The following is a 21,552-nucleotide window of genomic DNA, read 5'->3' as shown; positions in this document are numbered from 1 at the left end:
TACCAACTCCTTTCTCAGTCAGCTGTCTTTGAGACTTCCCCACGTTCCTCAATGGGCTTTGTTGGACAATCTTCAAAGCTGTGGTCATCCTTGTAGCTTGTAAAGCTTGTCTTACCACACTATTCTCTCTCAGTGAACTTTCCATGACTATATTTTCACACAGCACTCTGTGCTTGCTCAGCCCGTTCAGCAGTGATCTTCTGTGGCTTACCCTCCATGTGAAGAACATCAATAAGTGTCATGTCAGCAGTCTTCCTTATGATTTTAATAGCTTGCAGAAAACCCGACCGACAAACTCATGGTATTTACCCCATACTCCAAGTAGTGATTTACTAAAAGTGGAAATGAAATATTTTAATATTTTGAGATGACACTTTTTTCTATTTTTTTCAGCTGGTTGCAATGATCAAAATTAAAATCAATAAATGTTTGAAAGATATATGTAGGGACTCCAGAATATATACAAATTCACATCTTGAAATGACTAATAAGTAAAATTATTGATCCATTTTTAAAATTTTAATGTAATTTTTGAGATGCACCTGTATGTCATGTCATAAGGTGAGTGTGAGATGGACAACATAGACAGTCGCGGAAAAAATTATTAGACCATCAAAAGTCATCAAAAACAGCAGTACAATGCCATAGCTATTGATGTAAGAACTGAAGTGACTTTGGTTATTATCAAGAAAACCATGGAAAATGGCTAGATATCAGCTCTGAAATTAAACTCTTATGAGCTATTTTTGTTGTTATCATTATATTTGTCCAAACAAATGTACCTTTAGTTGTATCAGGCATTAAAATGAATGAGAAACTGAAGAAAACAAGGGTGGTCTATTAATTTTTTCCTCGACTGTACACAACAGTTGTGGTTGTTGCTTACCTCTTTGCTTTTCAAATAATAAGTGTGTAACCTAACTGAGATGAGACTGTATTAAATGTGCTGATATGAATATTTCCAGTAACACCCTCTCACCTGGATGACAGATGCAGGAATAGTTGGGGGAACAGCCAGATGACAGAAAATGAGGCAAGCCCACGTGGAAGGCGTGATTAAAAACTGCAGAGAAAAAGAGAGAGAATTGCAAAGATGTGAAGACATGCTTTTTCCCCTTCCAGGCACATGTTTTTAAATCATACAATGTTCAAGGACAGGCTTTAAACCCTCCATCTGTATGTTGCAACCAACACCACTGGAGGTTTACATTGTTCTAATTTGCTTGAAAATGCAGAGGAATGAGACAGAACAAAATGTTGAAAATGTTAACTGAAAGACATTTATCTACCAAGGACATAGGATTGGCAGTGAGTGAGTAACATGGTGAAAAAGCGATGAACATGAAAGTTTCCACTGTTTCGTATTCGCCACAAAGATCTCATGTAGGTATTGAGGCATGAAAAAATGTCAGTAAGATCCTTATGTACTGCCAAATTGCCTGAAAGAACATTAACTAAAAAGTGAGGACACACTGCAGCAGTAACACATCGCACTGGTCAAAAATTAATCTCACCAAATGAGTTTACTGACGTTTGACTTTTAGTGGCTCGTCTTTTTACTTCTTTTTATTTTGTTTAATTTTACAACAGGAAGCAGGCAGATAAACACAAGAAATTCACAAATAAACCTTTTATGACTATGAGTAATTCACGGTTTTTACGAAGTGCTAAAAAGCAAAAGAGTAAAAATGTGAATAGTAAATCCTGGGATCAAAGACTTTAAAGACAGAAGAAATTGAGGTCGGAGCATAAATGTCTAGTAAACTTTGAAATATGAGTCCAACATCAAACATCCAGAGCACTTAAGAGAGCGGTCAATTCTAAGTATCTGATACATAGAGTTTCAGGCTGAATCCTTTGAGAGATGTACTATAGAATGTGCTGCTATATGCATGACCCTTGACAAATCCACTTTCAAAATGAATGTCTCCTCCAGCCATGTGTACTGTGTATGCAGCATATCCCAACATGTTCACAAAGTCAAGAGTCAATGAGCAGTGAACTGAACAATTCCCTCTCTGCCAGCAGCAATATTACCTGACATTATTAACACTGCCATATGAGAAAGAGGGCAGCAGCAGAGGGTTATATCTGACCACATCCAACATGCTGTGTCTAACATTCTCAATCAACAGCAGATGAATGGTCACCCTACTGGCAACAGCACAACTGCCCACAAAGATTTCATCTCAGTTCATGGCCCTTTTGCTGCTTGCTGTTGCCAAGTGATTTAACACAATGGTGATTCAACCTATTCCCTGCTCATGAAAGGTTTTATGTTTGCTGTTTTAAACGCTCAGTGCCCACTGCTGCAGGTCATTCAAAGGAAAAATGCTGTGGTGCGCAGGAAGTGATGCATTTTATGTTTCCAGCAGCAGCAGGTTTATTTGGAATAAACACAAAAATAAAGAAAAAAAAGGAAAGAAATGTTCTGGAGACATGTTGACTTAGAGGAAAGTCGTACAAAGTGCTGCACAACATGGATCACCAAGCACCAAAAATTTCTCAATTAATTCACACTCACCCCCTTGACTCAAACATTTGCTCCCAACCTTTTTTATCTGGCATGTCTCCAGAGTGTAATCAGATAAGCTCAAGTGCTCTTTACAGACCGGCTAAATTCTGCTCATACAGACTATAAAATGTTTTTAAATACATAATATGTACAGAAGTGGCTTTTGTTGCAGAACTTTTCATGTAGATGGATGAATCTATGAAAACTGGGTACATTTTGGTACCTGGCACTTTGTCAGGTTTTTAGACCAACTAAAAGAGAAAATTAGACATATTTCCCCCCAGGATGTACCTAATGATAAATGCCTCAGATAAATGCAAAAAAAAAAAAATTATATATATATATATATATATATATATATATATATATATATATATATATATATATATATATACTCTTGCTCTGAGCCATCTCAAAATTAATGAATTTTTAATAAAACACTGGGGCCCAAAAAAGGACCAAAATTGGGACAGGAAAAGTTACCTAGGTGTCAATGCATTTAATCTGGAAAACATGGCTTGAAATGGTCTTATATAGTGCTATAAATAAAGACACTGTGTTAAATTTGATGATTCTAGTGGTTTTTCTAACCCAGACATGCAAGTTTTTCATGAATTTCAGTCTCATTCCAGGTTCCGTGTGTAACCCATCATGTCCACTTGCGTTACATGCAGAACCTGTCCATTTAAACACAAATAAATCACAAATAATTTTGCAATAGCGGTCATTTTTGTGAAACACTCTGCCTTGCATAATTACTTCAATTCCCAAAATGTACTTGTGAGAGAATAAAATGATATTCAAAAAAATCGTAGCGCGTAATTTTCATGTCCTTCTGGCCGTGTTACATGCAGATTTTTGTGTTAAATATAATGTAATATGTATCTGAAAATTTAGTTTCTCTCTTATCTCAGGAAGTATTTATTTTTAAAATAGACCCAAAGTGCTTCCAAACTTGCTTCATAACATTAGTCTACATCTGGTTTGAATTTTTAGCCCCTCTGTCCTGTGTTTAGGTAGCAATTTCATAGAAGCACCCAGATGTCTTCTATTTCAAATATTCATTCAAAAAAAAAAAAAAAAAAGGCTAATTCATTATTTATTTTAGCTCACATATTCAAGACTAATCTGATGCATTATTTAATTTACTTTTATTTAACCAGGAAGTCCCACTGAGATCAAAAATCTCTCTTGCAAGGGAGACCTGGCCATACAAAATCAACACATAAAGGAAGAATAAAACAGAATAACAGCTTTTCAAGCACAATCGCCTTTGAAGAGAACAATGACATTCTACCCTCACTGCATATTTTATGATGCTCTTCAAATCACTCCTGGATATGAATAGTTTCAGATTAAGAACTTTTTGGAGATTACACCTAGACTGTGGTACATGGTAGAAAAAAGCTGTTTTGCCAAGGTCTAGCCAAACCCGAAGAACATTCAAGAGTAACTACTTAGAGATGTACAGATAGTAAGTTCTATAACTGAGAAGGGTACTGAGGTATATTGGGAGTTTACCCCGCAAAGGTTTATAAATGAATAAATACTAGTGTTGTTGTCTATGAATATTTAATAATGTCCAGCCAAATCATCATGACATCACTTATCTATTAGTTTAACCCATTTTTTCACGTCTCTGTTTAGTAAATTTTAACTTTCTGTACAAAACACATACATAACCATGCCAACTGTAACATGTGGACTTATTATATTTTATGTTTTTTATTAATTCTCCTTTACAAACCTTGCAACTGCAGTTGAATAGAGGCATCCCCTCATCTGGTCTGGTACAACAATACCTAAAAACAAAGGTTACAAATATGCATTAAATATAAGAAATGCTGTAATTCTGCACAATCTTGTTGACATAGAGGCACGAATAATCACATGACCTCCTTAGTAAAAGTGACAGATGACCAAACTACAAAGTCTGTCCATAAAGAACATATAACTTTAAATGTGAAAAACCATAGCAAAACGCATTAGCAACATCTTCAGAGTTTTATCATGGCTTATGGGACAAACTGGATGTCTCACTGAATTATATATATATATTATATGTATTTCTAGCGAGCCAACAATAAGGTCGGATAATAGAAAATTTTCTTTTATCCATCTTTGCACCTACATTTGCACAACAATACAAAGACACTGCCATTGTACAAGAGAAAGAGATACTGACAAAATCTCCATTAGACCAAAATGCAATGCAGCTTCATTTTATAATCCTGCAGTTTTCATGTCCTCAGGCACTTCTGTAATTTTATCACTTGGACTGGGCATATAATGGCAACACATACTTTTCCTCAACATTAAAACTTCTCTGCTTACTTAAAACTTTCTAAGGGTTTGCTGAAAGGCATTTGGGGTATCAGAAAATCAGTAAGTGAAGCAGATGCAGACAAGCAGATTTGGGGGTAAAAAGAGGTAAATTACTGCACTTCATCACAAAATCGCTCCTGGAATGAACTGGGCATCACAGATTGATGGTATCAAACATTGTAAGCATAATGAGAGTGGAACTGATGGTTGAGAGCACCTGCCTGAGGGCACCGGAGCATCTGCCGTCCACATCCCTGCAGGATACAGCATCATTGCAGGAGGGCTCCCAATACAACCAGCACCTGCATCGTGACATCATTCACTTAAATGAAACTTGTCTGAATATCGACAACAGGGAGAACAGTAATGAGACAGCACATTATTGCAATGTTCTATTTGCAAGTGACATGACCTGTAGAAGCTGCTAACAGATGCTTGCCAGAGTCTGACAGCTAAAAACATTTATTTTTAGAGGAAAGCAGCTTGGTAAGGCTCATTTTAACATGGCTATGTCTGTTAAAACATGATCTAGATGCCTTAAAGACAATAATCATGCACTCTCTATAGATATACTGCACAATGGTCTGATTATTCCTCAAGTCCTGGCAGATATTTGTCTTCTCTTTCTCCATTCCCGTCTTCTAACACTTTCACAAGCACTTCGTAATGTATAACTTTCCAACAAATTTGAATTCCTTATTTTTTGCTATACTTTTAAACGCTTTGTATTATTCATCACTCTGGAGCATGCCACCTTTTCCACATGGTGAGTAGCTCTCGGAATTAAAGCCTGAGTTGTTTAATCAGACAGCAAAATTCCAAACTGAAAAATGTTTTGCCCTTGAGCAGTTTAATTTATACTAGTGACAGCCGATCACTACTGTACTGCATGATCACAGACAAATCAGATTGCATGACCAGGTTGTGTATGTGCTCCTTGAGTTCATTTTATTCATAAAAAGCATGCCAGACAACGTATACTCTGAAGGCTGACTGCACAATAAAAAGCAGGGCTTGTTTGGGTGTAAAATTAGCCACAGGAATGTCTCCTGTGTGCTGATGAAAAGCCATCTCATTTAATCTGATTGCTTACTGTAATAATGAAAGTACATGCTGGTCTGGACAGCTGTTAAAGCTATACTGTCTCACACATTTTGCAGGTTTGTTAAGATTTACTAATTTACACTGGTCTACAAGCAAATGCGTCTAGAGTGAAACTAATGAAACTTGGGTCACTAATGAAGAAAAATGAAGTCAAAAGTGTTAATTGGCTATAGCTCAATATACAGTATCGGGTCATAATTTAATTTCTATGAATTTTAATGAGAGAATGTAATTTACACAACAGGCATGCTTGTCTCTGGGCTACAACTTCTACTTCACAACACTGTCTGCATATTGCAATGCGTTCACTTTTCAGATTTCCTCTTGTCTCTTATGTAAATTTACATAAGCCTGAGTATATATGCAATAGTACTTAAGTATATATCTTGATAACATTAACCAACCAAAACTTATGTCATTTGTTTCCCAATTAATCTTATCTAAAATAAGTAAGATTTAGCTACTATTTGAAAAGTAAAAGCAAATTCTGATAATCTCAGTGTAGTGGATCATATTTTATATCTGCATTACCTTATGGAGGTGCTTGATCCAACCAGCAGTAACAAACAAAGGTAAATAATTACAGTTATAGTTGAGTTTGTCCTGTTACCTCTGTCCACTACATTTATAAATTATATATAAATTTATATAAACTACATATACCTGAGATAGATAAATATTTATGCTCATTTCATCCCTGCAGACGATGGTATCACATTACTTGTGATACCACCTTCTGCAGGGATAATATGAGCATAAATATTTATTACTCAGTTTTTTCTTCAGATGCATAGACAGATAAACAGATAGACAAACAAACCTAAATGGCTCAGACAGTCATTATTTAGTGGGACATGCATTCCTGTAACAAAGTAAATACAATAAACCAAAACTGATATGTTCAATTAAACCTGGGGGAGCAATTTTTATTTTTCTTACATATTTTTATTTATCATTATTATTATTATTATTATTATTATTATTATTATTATTTATTTATTTATTTATTTTTCTTTCCTAATGTTTTTACTTACATGTATTTCTCTATATAATGTAAAAGATTTTGTGAATTATGGAACTTTCTACCTTTGTTGTTGTATACTATTATGTATATTTACTGTTCGATGTTAATTGTTCAAACTTAAAAAAATTTTAAAAATTTAAAAAAAAAATTTAAAAAAAAAAATGTTTATGCTAGCTCCACAGGTGCTACTGATAGAGGCTAATTAACAGGGGCTGCGTTCCATTTAGTTCAGCCAGTTTCAGCAGCTGGTAACTGCACATGGACACTTGATAAAATGTTTCCCCATATCAACTTAATGGAACTCAGCCATCATCACTTTAACCTCCCGAGACCCTGCAATGCGTTTTTGTCCGTGATGGACAAGAGTTTCACAGCTTAATTTAAAAAAACAAAACAAAACAAAAACAAAACAAAAAACTGTCCACTGCAAAGGACATTTCATCAAATAAAAATAAACAGATTTTTCTGAAAAAATGTGGCGTCACACGGCTTTCAATCAAGGCAATTATGTAATGTAAAAAAATAATAATAATAACAATTACGTACTGGGTCTCAGGAGGTTAACCTTTAGTTTGTGTCAGTCCAAATATCTGCTCACAAAATTGTCGCACACTTATAAAAATAAAATATAACAGAGCATATGAAGAATTTAGCTTTACCTTGGGTCAGAATTTTTTTTAAACTTAGCACTTAGCATTAGCATCCGCGAGGTGTGCAGGTGTCCAACCAGGAGAAAGTTAACACTCAGCAAAGCGCACCTCTTACCAAATGTGCCAAAAACACTATATTCTAATTAATTATATTCTTGAATGGCTGAACTCCTGTCTGTAAAATCGTTCAAACTAATATTTTTGTTAATTACTATTTAGTTACTAAGTTAGTTCCTGAAAGAGACAATTAACAACCAATCAGAATGAGGCTACCTAATTGTTTTGTTCTGATTGGTTGCTGTAAATTAGACCTGGGCGTATTCAGAATGGTGTCTCTTGAGGATTTCTGATATACGCTTTCATGTGTCCAACATGAAGGGTTTATGACGATGATTGATTTGTTTCCTTTAAATCCTGGAACTTCTCCATCTAATTTAATAAAAAGAAAAAAGAAAGAAAATAGCCGAGTGTGCAGGTGCGTGACTAAACTGTGACTCCTTAGAGTAATGAAAAAGTTGTCAAAAAAAAACAAAAAAAAAAAACAGAAAAAGTGTTGATTCATTAGCATGAGTGGCAAATAAACATCAACACATCACAAGAGTAGATGACATGGGCGCTCGGCAGGTGCTGAATAATGAACCAAGTCATGTTCACATTGGTCCCAAAGTAAAAGAAAAACAAATCTAATACTAGTGACAACTGCTTGAGGCAAAGTTGCAGTACAGAAAAACAAACACAAATGGACTCTGCAGAGTTAGGAAGATATTTAAACATCTTTAATTGTGCTGTTACAAAAGTCAAGCTGTGTAGAAAAAATATGGTTTTGAACATCTACCTCATTAAGTTAAGAGTTAAAAGACAGGAATGTTTCAAAAAGTGATATTTCAGTTCAGTACAGCAGTTGTTTACTTTGTGCTACACATTATTTTGTCGTATTGTGATCCAGTATTGGCTGTTCCAGGAGTCGGTGTAGTGTCTCTCCTACTTTTTGCTCCCTCATTGTCCCACTGCAAACTCTTCCAACACAGATAAAGTTAAGTGGGGCAATGAGCTGTTCCAAGGGTTTGTTTGTGGTTTTTTGAGATATAATTTAAGCCATTTTCAGATATTTTCAAAGTGAAGAGGAGGCAGAAGACAAGTTGGAAAAGCTGGAACAGTAACAACAACAAAAACAGTGCTGGCACACACCTCAGGGCCACCTGAGAGGGTGTGAGTCTGAGCCTGATTCCTGCCTCAAGAGAAATATCACTTTGGAAACAGAAACGTAGTGTAAACAGCAGAGTATATATATATATATATATATATATATATATATAAAGAATCTGTAGCCCTGTAAGACAAATATATTTTTATGCACTTATCTCTTTTCTTTCACAATAAATATGATGTGACTGCTGGCAAGAGACTCATGAGGAGTACCACTTAAAAAGGACATCACAGATCATTTCTTTTTTTTTTTTTTTCATGGATGCTAAAAAAGGGATAAATGTCACATAGCTAAAATTGACCAATTGTGTCAAGTAACATATTTCTTACGAATAACACAGTGTAGCAAATTACATCCAACCTACACCCATTTCCCCTCAAAGAACAATTTTGTTAACCTCCCCTTGCAAGTGTTCAACTGTGACTCATCCTCATTTCACACAGTTAATGTAAAAAAGGAAATCTTTTGAACCTGAAAATTATTATATTTAATGCACTGAGCTGTGAAAAACCACTTAAGACATCTACAGTTTTATCAACATTCGGGTACATCCCTCTGTCAAACTTTGTCCAAATTACACATTTGTGCAAAATATATGTATATATACATATATATATATACATATATATGTAGAGAAATACAGAAGTGTCTTTTTTTAATGGCTGTGTGTGTACAAATCCATTAATCAGTAACAAACCTAAACAGACATAATGTTATGATAGAAAAAATTACATTCTTTGTAAATTAAAAGCCGTTTCAGCTGGACAAATGGAGTCCAAACCATCTAATACTGATATTAACAATAAAAAATAAAATTTCAGTCTACAGTAGCAACAAGAGTTCAGCACATGGCGTGCCTATGTCAAGTGGATACGGAACCTGACTGTCAAAACAACTGCATTAGTTCAAGCAGGTTCCTCGTTTCACTCTGAACTGTGTCAGTCCGTGAAACTGGATTTCAGCTTCTGAGCAGGACTTGACTTCCCATGCTGCTCATCTGACCATCCTTTACGTTTTGTGTTCGTTGCACTTCCGCACTCACTGGCTGCCACGTCCCACAATCTGTGTTTGCTTGTCTATACACCGCTTGCTTGAAACAGAAAGCAAAAGGGAGAGCTGTGATTGGTGGAGAGTCAACCTCAATTAATAAAGGAGGTCTAAAAAATGACGTCATGAGTGTCGCCGTTAGGCCGTGGCCTGTTTGCAACGGGTGGTAGCGGCTTCTTGTAAAAGTCTGCAAAAAGGGAGAAAAGGTTGGACTATGTCAGTACAGCCAGTGAATCCTGAAATGAAAACACAGCCATTGTCATCTGGCGTTTCAACTTAGAATACTTAAAAATACTGAAAGCAACAAAAGAAAGACATCAGCTGCGGAAAGCGCTGCACAGAGGTAGATGAGATATGTAAATTGGGGTAAACTGTGGATGAATGCACAGACAAGCCTTTGAGTTGATTAAGATGTCTGCCACCATGAAGGATCCACACACATTCAACACAAGCCTGGTGAAATGCAGGAGAAAAAAAAAAACAGACAGTGATGTGGGTTTGAGATACTAATTAAAAGTCAACTCACACCTTAAGGCAGACAGAGTTCAGTGTTCCCTCTGCAACACCACATACCCAATTCACAACTACTGCGATGAAGCACTGAAATGTTGAGCTACAACTTAAAATATGTATGGCACCTTCATTCTTCTAAAGGAATAAAAACTAAAAATAATTTGTGCTTCGAGAAAACACTGAGTCTGTGTCAAGTTAATCCATACCACACATAAGTTAGTAAGAGAGTGAAACGCTATGTAACAACAAACAAAGTAATGCATGAGGTTATGTGAGCGAACAGTGAGGGAGTGAGCACAACTAAACTTCAGACGCAGCTTTACCAGAATGTCTCGAGTCCCCGAGTGGCTCTAGTTTTGGCAGCCTAGAAGCTTTGGGTGTGGCCCATCCCACTAAAACACAAAGTAAAGAAAGACTAATCAGGACAAACCTGAAAAAAAAAAACTGCAAGTGATGCTCAGACTCCCTCTTCACATCAGCAGCTGAATGTAGTTTATGTCAGTTACACCACTGGAATACAGTTGACCTTAGTGTCTTAACTTTTGTGATAAAACAGAAGTGTTTTCACATTTTCAGTCATGAGATCAGAAACAAAACACCATATGAAAAAGGTACTGAACAAATACAATAATTATCTTTTAATAGTCTTTGTTTGTTTAGGAATCTTTATTAATCTTTTCAGATAAAATGCAACTGATCATCCTTTACCGTTACAACAGCCTCATTTACAGTCATTTAGCTTTAGCATCAGTTGTGAGAGTACACTGACCTGGGGGAGGTGGGGGGGTGGCATTCTCTACTGGAGCGTCCTCTGTCCTCAGAGGGTCCACCCGGTGCTTCCTCTTCAGGTGCAGCTTCCTCGTCTTCTTTTTACTTTGGTCCCCCATTGTAGCTGAAAGAACAAACACAAAACATAACGCTCAAACATATTCTTTGGTCAAAATTACTCTGATGTTCAAAAGAAATCACATCACTAATGGTGAAATAAAAGCAGAAGCTACAGCATGATCACTCCATCTCTTTACTGCGTTACCTTTTCTCCTTTCATCACTGGACTGTAGAGGCAAAATCCCTCTGTTCCTCTAATTCCTTAATAAATTATCCATCTTCCTACTGTGTAATTATATCTATTTTTTATAGAAAACAGATCAGTCAGTTGCTTAATTCAAGTAGCAACCTCTTTTTAAAATTTCCTTACATCTTAGCCTGATCCTTGTTACTTTTCTCTACCCGTGAAAGTTTAATTATATAAAATCTGTTTTCTCATTCTAAAACAGGTTTCCATTTACCACCAGTTTCAGACTTTCTTTCCCATATGATGTAAATCTCTACTACATAATGCGAGTAAAGGCTCTTTCATTTTTACACCACTTTTGAATTAACATCTTGGCACCAAACACGTTTTCAAAACTACTAAAGAGTTTGTAGAGTGTGTGAAGTGTGGTAGATTTATCCAAGCACTAAAGTACAAATCTGACAGGTATACTTCAACATTTCCCAAATGCATGTTATGGACTAAGCTAGAGGTTTTGAGATTTGGGCTGGTTTTAAACTCATGCAGGTTAAAAATGCAGTTACCTGAACTGGCATTTTCTGGTGTTTGTCTTGTGTCGTCTGGCTCTTCCTCATATTCCTCCTCATCCTCCTCCTGATCTCCATCTGCCTTCAGGCTGTTGGTCCCACCTTCCTGCAGCTCTTTTTGCCTTTTTCTCGCCGTTTCTTTGTCCTCATGCTAAGTGCAAACATGACAGTCAATTTAACACAAGCTCTATTACAGAGGGTCAAACCAAGCAATGAATTATCCAATGGTGTCTGGGTTCAGCGGACACACCCACCTCAGTGATAACATTGCCGATTGGCTGGAAGGGGTTGGGCATGTTCTCATCATCAGGCTCCTCTTCCTGGAGCTGTCTGCCCTCTCGTTCTGCTTCCTCTCGTTCCTGCCTCGCTCTGTGAAAAAGATGTTAACCTTTGAGCATAATGGCACATACAGTATCTTAGTGACAATGCTGCATTCATAAATAATAATCTGAGGTCACATTTAATTAAAATGTGCATTTCCGCCATTCAGTGAATGATTACTTTTTAAATTAAAGCTATTTTTCAAACAAAAAAAAGAAAAAACAAATCAAGGACATTTTCTGGCTGTTGCACTTCTATTCATCACTCCTCATCAGTCACCTCTCCTCTCGTGCCAGCCGTACTCTCTCTGCCCTCTCTTTCTTGTCCTGTTCTTCTTGAGCGCGCTGCTCAGCTGTGTCCTTCTGCACACGCTCAGTAATGGCCTCGTAGTCTTTGGCGATGTTGTTCAGTAGCCAGTTAAGGCCTTTCTTGATGGACTTGTCTACCTTCTTGCCATAACCAAGAACTGCAGAGCACGGCTCCTAGAGCAGTAAAGTACATTTACAGATCAAATCATGAAACTATAGAACACAAAATCAAAAAGTCAAATTCCATTCATGTGTTTGTGCAGTCCAGGATTTCTCCATGATTCAACATGTTAAATGAGAAAAAGAAAAGACAAAGATGGAGGAATATCTGCTATTATTATGCCATTTTTGTATACATTTCACATATGATTATAAGATTGTATTAAGACTGCAACGAGGCTTCCAAGATTATGGTGAAGCTTTATACAGAGGCATGCTGGGTCACAATTGCTAGTGGATTGTAATAGCAGCTTGTCTCATCTTCTCATGCAACTCTAATCACTTTATACCAAAATTCCCTAATTAAAGCATTTTATTCCATATGGTGCAGCAGGCCTCATTTCATCCAGCCTACACCAAGCACTAAATCCAGTCAGTTTTTAAGACCTGTCAAATATTTATTTAAGGCACTTTAAGGCTTGCTCAGATAACTGATTCTTCTTGGAACACCCTGGAAGTTGATCACTTGTAGATCTAGTCTCTAGTTCTAAATATGGGTGAAACCACAGTTAAACCATATGCCCTTAATGTCATTCAACTACCGTTCCCCAACAGGTGCACAAACACTTACGATCTGACAAAGACACTTGTTCTCGTTAACAAGCTTTTCTAATGACAGGTTCTCAATGATGTCTGCTTCAGCCAGTGCTCCTTCTTGGTCTTGTTTGTTGGCAAGTCTGTGGTAGTGAGGAAAAATAAAATGTCAGTGGCTGCTGACAAAAAAAAAAAAAGTATCGACTTTATCATTCAAGAAATGCAAATAAATAAATCTCCTGTCTGCACAAACTAGTTTCACTCCCTGTAGAGAAGCGCTTGACTATCTGAACTTGTAGTGACTGTAAACCTTGCCTGCATACGTGTAAAAAGCTTTAAAACCTTCTGAGCCCAAACCTGTGCTTTGTATTCAAGCAACTAAACCTGCACTGGATTAAGTCAGCAACAACCTGGCTTTTAGGACTAACAGTTTTTTCTCCATTTTGGGCACCAGAGGACTTCTGCACATCTGCAGCAGATGTTTGGCACTTACACTAGCACTGGTTTTCCAGCGATGCGTGGATGCTGCAGAACCTCGGCCATCGTCTCCCGTGTCTCCTGTATCCGCTGCACATCGCTGGAATCCACAACAAACACCACGCCATGTGACTCTGAATAGTAATTCTTCCAAATTCCTCGGATTCTCTTCCCACCACCCAGGTCGAAAATGGTCACCTCAAACTTTCCCTGTTTTAGGTCAACCTTGGAAAAACCCACTGTAGGAGCCACATCCTGGGGGTTCTCTGAACAAGATTAAATAAATACAAATCCTGTTAGCAAAGAGAGTCGAAGCTCAAACATTCAGTAAATCATCTGTCGCTCAAACAAATGAACATGATGAAAATATGTACGCATTCACTAAAAGGCCCTAACCTCCTTGTATCCCTCGAACAGTGGCCGTCTTCCCAGCGTTATCCAGCCCCACCATCACCAGTGTCACCTTTCTGTTGTGAGAAGAAAAGGGAAAAGTGAATATATGTACACATTCAGGTTAAGACCAGCAGTTTCTTCGACTGTGACCTCTGGTGCTCTGCATCCAAATACCTGGTAAGCAGGCTAACTGGCATTACACCTTATGACGCATTTATGGGCACAGATAAGCCATAGAATAATCTGAATGACCAACGCAATCAGAGATCTGCTAAGAGGAATGAATGCGTCATTAATAGTCAGGTGGTACTCTAACATAAATAAGTAACACTCTAACACACTGACATACTATATTGATATTGGTTCTAAAGTGTAGAATTAGGCCCCTGTTTAAACTGGCAAATTGGGTTTTACTGTGCTTTTCTTCAAGGAACATATCATTATCCGTATGTTTTAATCAAACAACACATAGTGTTAAAACCAAGTGTATGGTTTTAAATTTGAAAATTTCCCTAAAGCCATCTGTGTTTCTAAAACCATTTAAATTATACAAGATGGAATTTGAGTTACAGTTGACTGGGCTGACAAAGTGGCCCATTCTGCCATCACCTGCTGGTGATAAACATAATGGTCTGTGCTTTAAAGGAAAATTAACATAAATGATAGCATCTCTGCTCAGTTGCTCACTTGTCCCTGTATGCCAATCTGCACAGCTGGACAGATGCACAACAACCACATGCACTAGCTAGTTGCAAAGTCACGTCTAATTCAACAGTATGGATTTTATTGAAAAGGACATTGAACCTTGTACCATGGTAAAAATTTAAAAAGTAAATTATCTGAATCCACTTATTTACAGCACACTGAGAATAAGAAACACTACACAAAGCACAACACCAAACCATTAATGTAAACACAATGCATCCTCATTTCCTGGCTGCATACTTAACTTTGAAACTTGCGCCGAAAGGACATTAACCGAACTATCCATCTCACCGTCCTCTGAAGCCAACTGGCCTTCATCAGGGCAGCTTCTTATTGCGAATATCCAAAACAGTTAAACACTGGCCTGTCCCTGTCCACTAACCCATAACCCTCTGACCACACTGTGACAAACCTCTCGCAGCAATACACCAAAGGGAAACGACCCACTGAACAGACCTGGCTGACGGATTAGGTGAGGATTTCTCACTAAATCCAAAGGATCAAATGCCTCACAGGTACCACGTGTGTTAAGTGATTATGGTTACATTTTGCTGTGCCTGTTGCTGCACAGTCAGTGTATTACATGTTCTGCCTACAGTTGCAAAGGGTATCTGAAGGTGTAAGAGACTGACAACATCTAAGAATTATAGAAGAGGGGAGGCACTGTTGAATATAGCTGAGATAAAAAGACAACATGTGATAAAAGTAGTTAAACAAACCCCTAAACACCATCTATACACGACATATATAAATGATCACTGCAGGACAACATATGGACTTACGAGTCCCAACAAAAGCTTGACAATGTTTTAGTTTCATGTCTGCTTCATATGTTTGTTCAAGATAACGTGCAAACATCTGTCATTATCGAGATGGCTCAATCTGGATCACCGTTAAACTTGTTCAAGCCACACTAAGAACACGCTGCTAAATGAATAGTTTCTATAAATGACCTGTCAGTGATTTCCTCTTTACTCACCTTGCAGGCTCTCGCCATCGTTTCAGCCAGTTACAGCAATTCGCCATCAGGCTAAACATTGCAGTCAGAGTCCAGATGACTGCAATCAAGTGGTCATCTAGACAGGAGCGTCACACCGTTATCCAGCCCCGGTTTAGTGGTGACAACTAGGCGGCTAGCTGCTCGATTCTTTACCTTAAATTGCTACATAGCGATCTAAGTTTTTTAAACAGTTATACGTCACACCTTCTGATTTTAACTGCCCAATAAGCAATGGTGAGTTCCGCGTCTTGCCCATATATAATAAATATGTACTTAACCATTCACTCTTACGTACGAAATCCGTGACTCGTTAGCACCTAAAGCTAATCTAACCGACGATGAAAACAGCTAGTTAACTCGTTTGGTTTTGGTCTAAGCACAACGAAATACGGTATGTCAGTTGCTACACCAACGAAATGGAGTTCATGCTAAAAAAAAAAAAAAAATAATGTTTTCATAGCAAACACTGCCTGTCTCAGCTACGTATTAAATATTAGCTACTTAGCGTTAGCTGATTTGTAGCTCTGTGCTTTGTTTACGCCGTCTTTACTGCTGCTAGGCTGCGAACGTGCTTACGTAACACACGGAGTCCGTCTTCTTCTCTGGTTTTATTAGTGGTTGGCAAATAACTTAAAGCTGCTTTACGGACACCTGCTGGATTGTAGTTGTAACAAGCCAATAGACAAGAAGAAAAAGGAAACGCAAAAATTCTCCGTATGGTTAATTCCTTTACCTTTTAGTCAAAATTCTAAAAAAAAAAAAAAATTGCATTGACACTGAGTTTATTTCTACACTTTTACTTCTTTTATGTTCTTTAATTCAGAGTTTTGTGAGAGAGTGCAGAGTAGTGTTTGATTTCTTCTTGTTTCTTCACCAGTTAATGATTTCTCTCCATTCTACTAAAGCAAAGTATTTAATGTTTACCTTGAATCTGTCTAAAAAGTCTATCCGACGACTGCAGCTGATCCAGAATGCTGCTGCTCGAGTCCTCACTAAGACCAAGAGAGTGGACCACATCAGTCCAGTTCTGAGGTCTCTACACTGGCTCCCTGTCTCTCAGAGAATAGACTTTAAAATTCTCTTACTAGCATATAAAGCACTGAATGGTTTAGGCCCAAAATACATCAGAGACCTTCTAGTCCAGTATGAACCATCCAGACCCCTCAGGTAATCTGGTGTAGGTCTGCTCTGTGTTCCAAAAGTCAGAACTAAACATGGAGAATCAGCGTTCAGTTTCTATGCTCCGTATATCTGGAACAAACTACCAGAAAATATCAGGTCTGCTGAGGGTCTGAGTTCTTTTAAGTCAAGGTTAAAGACTCACCTGTTCACTGCTGCCTTTGACTAAAAGGCTTTTGACTTTTTAAATTTTATATTATCTTTGAAACTCTACACTGCAACTCTTACTTTAATATGTGTGTGTTTTTATTTATTTATTTATTTATTTATTTATTTATTTTATTTGATTTTATGTGTTGTTTATGTGTTGTTTTCTTACTTGCTGTTTTTAATCACCTTTTACATGTTTCTTTTATAATGTTTTAAATGTGTTTCTTTTTGTTTCTTTTATTTCAATGTCCTGTGTGAAGCACCTTGAATTGCCTTGTTGCTGAAATGTGCTATACAGATAAACTTGCCTTGCCTTGCCTTGAATCAGACTGCAGGGGTTTTTTTACTGTAAGACTGTAATGTGTGTTAAGCACTTATATGGGCAAAGTGAATGAACTTGAACCATCTCATTTGATCAAGCACTCACAAGTGAGTCTGGAGCCTGATAAGAAAGTCAAAATGAAAAATGTTTGTTTTTAAGAACATTTGTCAAAGGAATCATGATCTCTTTCTCCTCTCCTTGTAGTGTAATCCTAATGTGTATAAATTACTGCTGCTATGTGTCCTCTTAATGCAACAGTTATATATATTTAATAACATATTATTGTTGCATAACTTTAGAATATGTTATGTTATGTATTTATAAATTATGCTAATTTGGCCGAAGGGGAGCCAGAGGTGCAAATTTCACCATTATTATAACTTTGTAACAGCCATGCCCTATTAAATCACTAGCAATGAAAGTATTCCTAGTTTAATAGCTTTTTAATGGCTCTAATGGATTATTTTCCATCTATAATAATAGAATAGAATAGAATAGAATAGAATAGAATAGAATAGAATAGAATAGAATAGAATAGAATAGACTTTTTCCCCATGGGGAATTTGCCTTGAACCACAGTCCTACATTTTGCTGTATGGCCGTACAGTCACAAAATCAGTAATCATAAATACAAACAAAAAACCTTCAGATACACAGTCAGTCCATCACTGCAGTGTAAAATAAAAGAATGCAAACTGTTATAAAATCAGGTTTTGTAATGAATCAATTCCTGATAAAAGCAATGAAAATAAAAAGTAAGAATAATACCATCAATGAAATCATCAACACTACAAGCTCTGGTAAATACACCAAACATATATGAATTTATTTATTTTATTTATTTTAAAATGACTACAGAAAATTGGTATTATTATTATCAGGACATTATTACTTGTGAATGTGAATGTTTGCTCGTAAAACACTTAGAGCAGTGCTCTTTTTTTATGGCTGTTAGCTACAATGTAATTCGTTGTAATGACTTTTCATTTTGTTTACCAGTAAGAATTCAACTCTAATTTAATGTATATTAGGAATTAAGCTTTAAACTATTCTTTGTTTTAACTGGTTCATGTTGGATATTTACCTCAATTAATTCTAAATAATAAATCAATTACATTTTTTGGTGCGGTGTGTGTTGCCTAATATAATTATTGGAGACGTTCATCCCGATTTCCGGTTCTCAGGAATTTGTATTGCGCATGCGCGGTCCGGTGTTTCCTGTCGGTTCCAGCTGAACCGGTGTTAGTGTCGCAGTAGACTAGGTGCTCTGTTGATCATTCACATCCACAAAGGTAAGATTAATCTAATAATGTCGTTTGTGGAAACTCCTATCATCTGTGAAGGGTGGTACTGGTACTAAAATACTGTGTTTTTATAAATCATTTAGCCTTCGGTATGTGACCACTGTTAAATATTACCCCACATAGTTGTGTGTTGTGTTTGTTGTGAGTGGGTGCTGTTGTCTGCCGTACATGAAACGTTCAGTGTATCCTGTGTTTTACTCTTCAACAGCACGCATAACCCCATAGGTAGAAATACTCAACTGCTACAATCAAAAGTCCTGAACTGTAATATTGCACAAGGATTATCATTAAAATGTAGTCATAATTCAAATGGAGTGTCAAAGATGAAAGTACATGTTTTTACCTTTATTTATTTATTTTTTATAATTGTATACATTATAAATGAATATTGAAGATATGAAAGCTACACTATTGCCTGTAACACTGGAATAATTCTGTTTTTAGATACAGTCCTCTTTTTTTTTTTTTTTTTAATTACACTTTATACACATTACATCACTTTTAAGAAGGTGCAGTTACACATTATCAATAAGTCACACTGTTAGAATCATTTCATGAGAAGAGGTAAAAAATATCATATTCCAACTTTATTGGCAATAAAGTACAATTGTTCTCAGTAGCCACCTTTATTTTGATGAGAGCTTCACACTCCCTCAGCATTATGTCAAATCAGATAAGTAGTGTAAAATACAAACAGTTATACAAGTATAACTGGAGTAAAATTAATAGTTACATTCTACCACTGCCTTCAATTATAATAACACTAGTCAGAGAGATTTTATGATACAAACAAGACATCTCTGCATCCATAACTTTATGTTGGCATTAACATTTTGCTTTATTCTGAGCAGATCCAACAGGAATGCTTTGATAAACAGAGTGGAGTCACTTCAAATTATACTGCCGCTGTAGTTTACAGAACAATTATAAACCAGTTTTAAATGTTTGGAACAGGCTTCTTAGCTGTTAATGTTGTGATTCACTGTGAACACTAACATTCCTGTCGTGCTGTATTTCACAGGTGCATCTAGCCTCACGTCTCCACATGACTTGTGTTTTTGTCTATGGGACCCTGAAGAAGGGCCAGCCCAACTACTACCGGATGTTTGACACCACTAATGGCAAAGCTGAGTTCCTCGCTTCAGCTCGCACCACTGAGAGATACCCATTGGTCATCGCCTCCAAGTACAACGTCCCTTTCCTCCTCGACATTCCCGGCCAGGGCAACCAAGTCCACGGGGAGATCTACAAAGTGGATGAGCAGATGCTGAAATTCCTGGATGATTTTGAGAGTGTTCCTGAGAAATACCAACGAACGCTGGTCAAACTGGAGGTGAAGGAATGGGTTGGGCCGGCAGAGGGAGAGACCCTGGCACCAGGGAGCATCACTGAGGCTTTTATTTACAGCACAACAACCTACGAATCAGACTGGCCATCACTGCCCACATATGAAAGCTATGATGCAAAAGGAGAACACGGGCTGGAGTATGTCATCAGAGAAGCACGGACTGACTAAGAAGACTAAGAGAATGGACCTAAACCTGTCTGTCCCTGATGGTATAGGTTTTTTCTGTTTCAACCTGATATGTGAAATTAGATTTTAATTATTATTATTGTTATTATTATTACAAAAACAAGAAAAACACATGACTGATGGTTTTAGATTAAGTTTATATATTTAATAAATCAGATGTGAGTATCCTGTGGATTTTCTTCAGTGTGTCATCATCAAATCTAGTCTTGATCTGAAATGGTAAAATCCAGAGAAAGTGGATAGATGCAGAACTGAAGATATTTGGTAGTGAACCAATAACATCTCTATTTTTCTCTGCGTCTGTGTGATGTTTCTTAGACATATTTTTGGAATCTAATGTCAGTTACTCTTACAAGTCTATTATACACTACAGAAACTTTTTTGCACCCTCTGGGAAAGTTTGAGCCAAAAACTGCACAAAAAAAGCCATGAAATCATCATATATCAATATTTTTTTTCCACAGTTTTGTGCATAAATCCCTTAAATTACTTTGGTTCTGCTCAAAACAAACATACTGAATAATTTTCTGGATTTCAACCCTTTGAAAACTAGTTTGAATTCATGATGCCACTTGTTTTATTATAAAAAAAACAACACAAAATATGAGATATTTCCATATAATACATGGTGGGGTGTGTGTGGAATTGTTTTATATTAGAGTGCTGGACATGTCAAGGATTAGTGACAACACTGATTTAATTGCATTATTATTTTTCATGTGAGATTAAAAAAAAAAAAGTTTCAATATAAGTCAATCAGGCATTTTTGCCATGATGGCCCTGCACTGCACAAAAAATATGAAATGAAATCACTGTTACTGTTAATCTGTAGTATGTCCAAGACTGATATAAAACAATGCCACAACCCCCACCATGTATTATACAGAGAACAGGCTGTATCATAATAGGTTTTTTGCCATCTCATATTAAAACTGGCATTTAAAAAGTTTGAATCCTGAATATTGTTGAACATTTGGTTGTTAAGAGCAGAGATTACATGGTTTAAGAGATAAATGCAGGAAAAAAACAAAAAATATTGACGTCGGATGATTTTATTGCAGATTTATAGATTTATTTATTTTGTTCTTTTTACATGGATATTATAAGGATTAAGGATAGTAAATTAAAGGTAAGATTTTA

General features: G+C 36.7%; 2 protein-coding genes across 8 annotated transcripts; one reads left to right on the top strand and one right to left on the bottom strand.

The window, feature by feature from the left end:
• Positions 1-8,372: 8,372 nt before the first annotated feature.
• On the bottom strand, positions 8,373-16,496 carry arl13b (ADP-ribosylation factor-like 13b). Of its 4 annotated transcripts, none has more exons than XM_030155247.1 (10): positions 15,903-16,496; positions 14,222-14,292; positions 13,842-14,091; positions 13,386-13,491; positions 12,567-12,769; positions 12,221-12,335; positions 11,964-12,117; positions 11,155-11,277; positions 10,709-10,777; positions 8,373-10,059 (listed from the first exon to the last, which is right to left on the bottom strand). In XM_030155247.1, exons 1-10 carry the CDS (start codon positions 15,959-15,961, stop codon positions 9,983-9,985), a joined length of 1,227 nt encoding a protein of 408 aa, XP_030011107.1. In that variant the 5' UTR covers positions 15,962-16,496; the 3' UTR covers positions 8,373-9,982. The 4 variants fall into 4 exon arrangements, with proteins under 4 accessions (XP_030011107.1, XP_030011103.1, XP_030011116.1 ...); XM_030155243.1 differs by lacking the exon at positions 15,903-16,496 and adding an exon at positions 15,168-15,379; XM_030155256.1 differs by lacking the exon at positions 15,903-16,496 and adding an exon at positions 15,168-15,378 and having other exon boundaries at positions 8,373-9,915.
• Positions 16,497-18,795: 2,299 nt separating this feature from the next.
• On the top strand, positions 18,796-21,526 carry LOC115433787 (gamma-glutamylaminecyclotransferase B-like). 4 transcript variants are annotated; one of them, XM_030155297.1, is made up of 3 exons: positions 18,796-18,866; positions 19,900-20,435; positions 21,508-21,526. In XM_030155297.1, exon 2 carries the CDS (start codon positions 19,924-19,926, stop codon positions 20,392-20,394), a length of 471 nt encoding a protein of 156 aa, XP_030011157.1. In that variant the 5' UTR covers positions 18,796-18,866; positions 19,900-19,923; the 3' UTR covers positions 20,395-20,435; positions 21,508-21,526. The 4 variants fall into 4 exon arrangements, with proteins under 4 accessions (XP_030011157.1, XP_030011148.1, XP_030011162.1 ...); XM_030155288.1 differs by lacking the exon at positions 21,508-21,526 and having other exon boundaries at positions 19,900-20,701; XM_030155302.1 differs by lacking the exon at positions 21,508-21,526 and having other exon boundaries at positions 18,823-18,863; positions 19,898-20,701.
• The last annotated feature ends 26 nt before the right edge of the window (positions 21,527-21,552 follow it).

Source organism: Sphaeramia orbicularis, chromosome 2, assembly GCF_902148855.1.
Source record: "Sphaeramia orbicularis chromosome 2, fSphaOr1.1, whole genome shotgun sequence".
Classification (NCBI taxonomy): domain Eukaryota; kingdom Metazoa; phylum Chordata; class Actinopteri; order Kurtiformes; family Apogonidae; genus Sphaeramia; species Sphaeramia orbicularis.
The sequence above is the reverse complement of the archived record's forward strand: the minus strand, read 5'-3'. Positions and strand labels throughout refer to the sequence as shown.

Excerpts from the sequence above, each read along its gene's own strand:
- arl13b (XM_030155243.1), bottom strand. The coding sequence starts at position 15,241 with ATGAAGGCCAGTTGGCTTCAGAGGACGGTGAGATGGATAGTTCGGTTA. Across the intron at positions 12,770-13,385 it reads ACAAGTGTCTTTGTCAGATC|GAGCCGTGCTCTGCAGTTCT; the intron begins GTAAGTGTTTGT and ends TTACTGCTCTAG. Across the intron at positions 11,278-11,963 it reads ACCAGAAAATGCCAGTTCAG|CTACAATGGGGGACCAAAGT; the intron begins GTAACTGCATTT and ends TTGTTCTTTCAG.
- LOC115433787 (XM_030155297.1), top strand. The coding sequence starts at position 19,924 with ATGACTTGTGTTTTTGTCTATGGGACCCTGAAGAAGGGCCAGCCCAAC.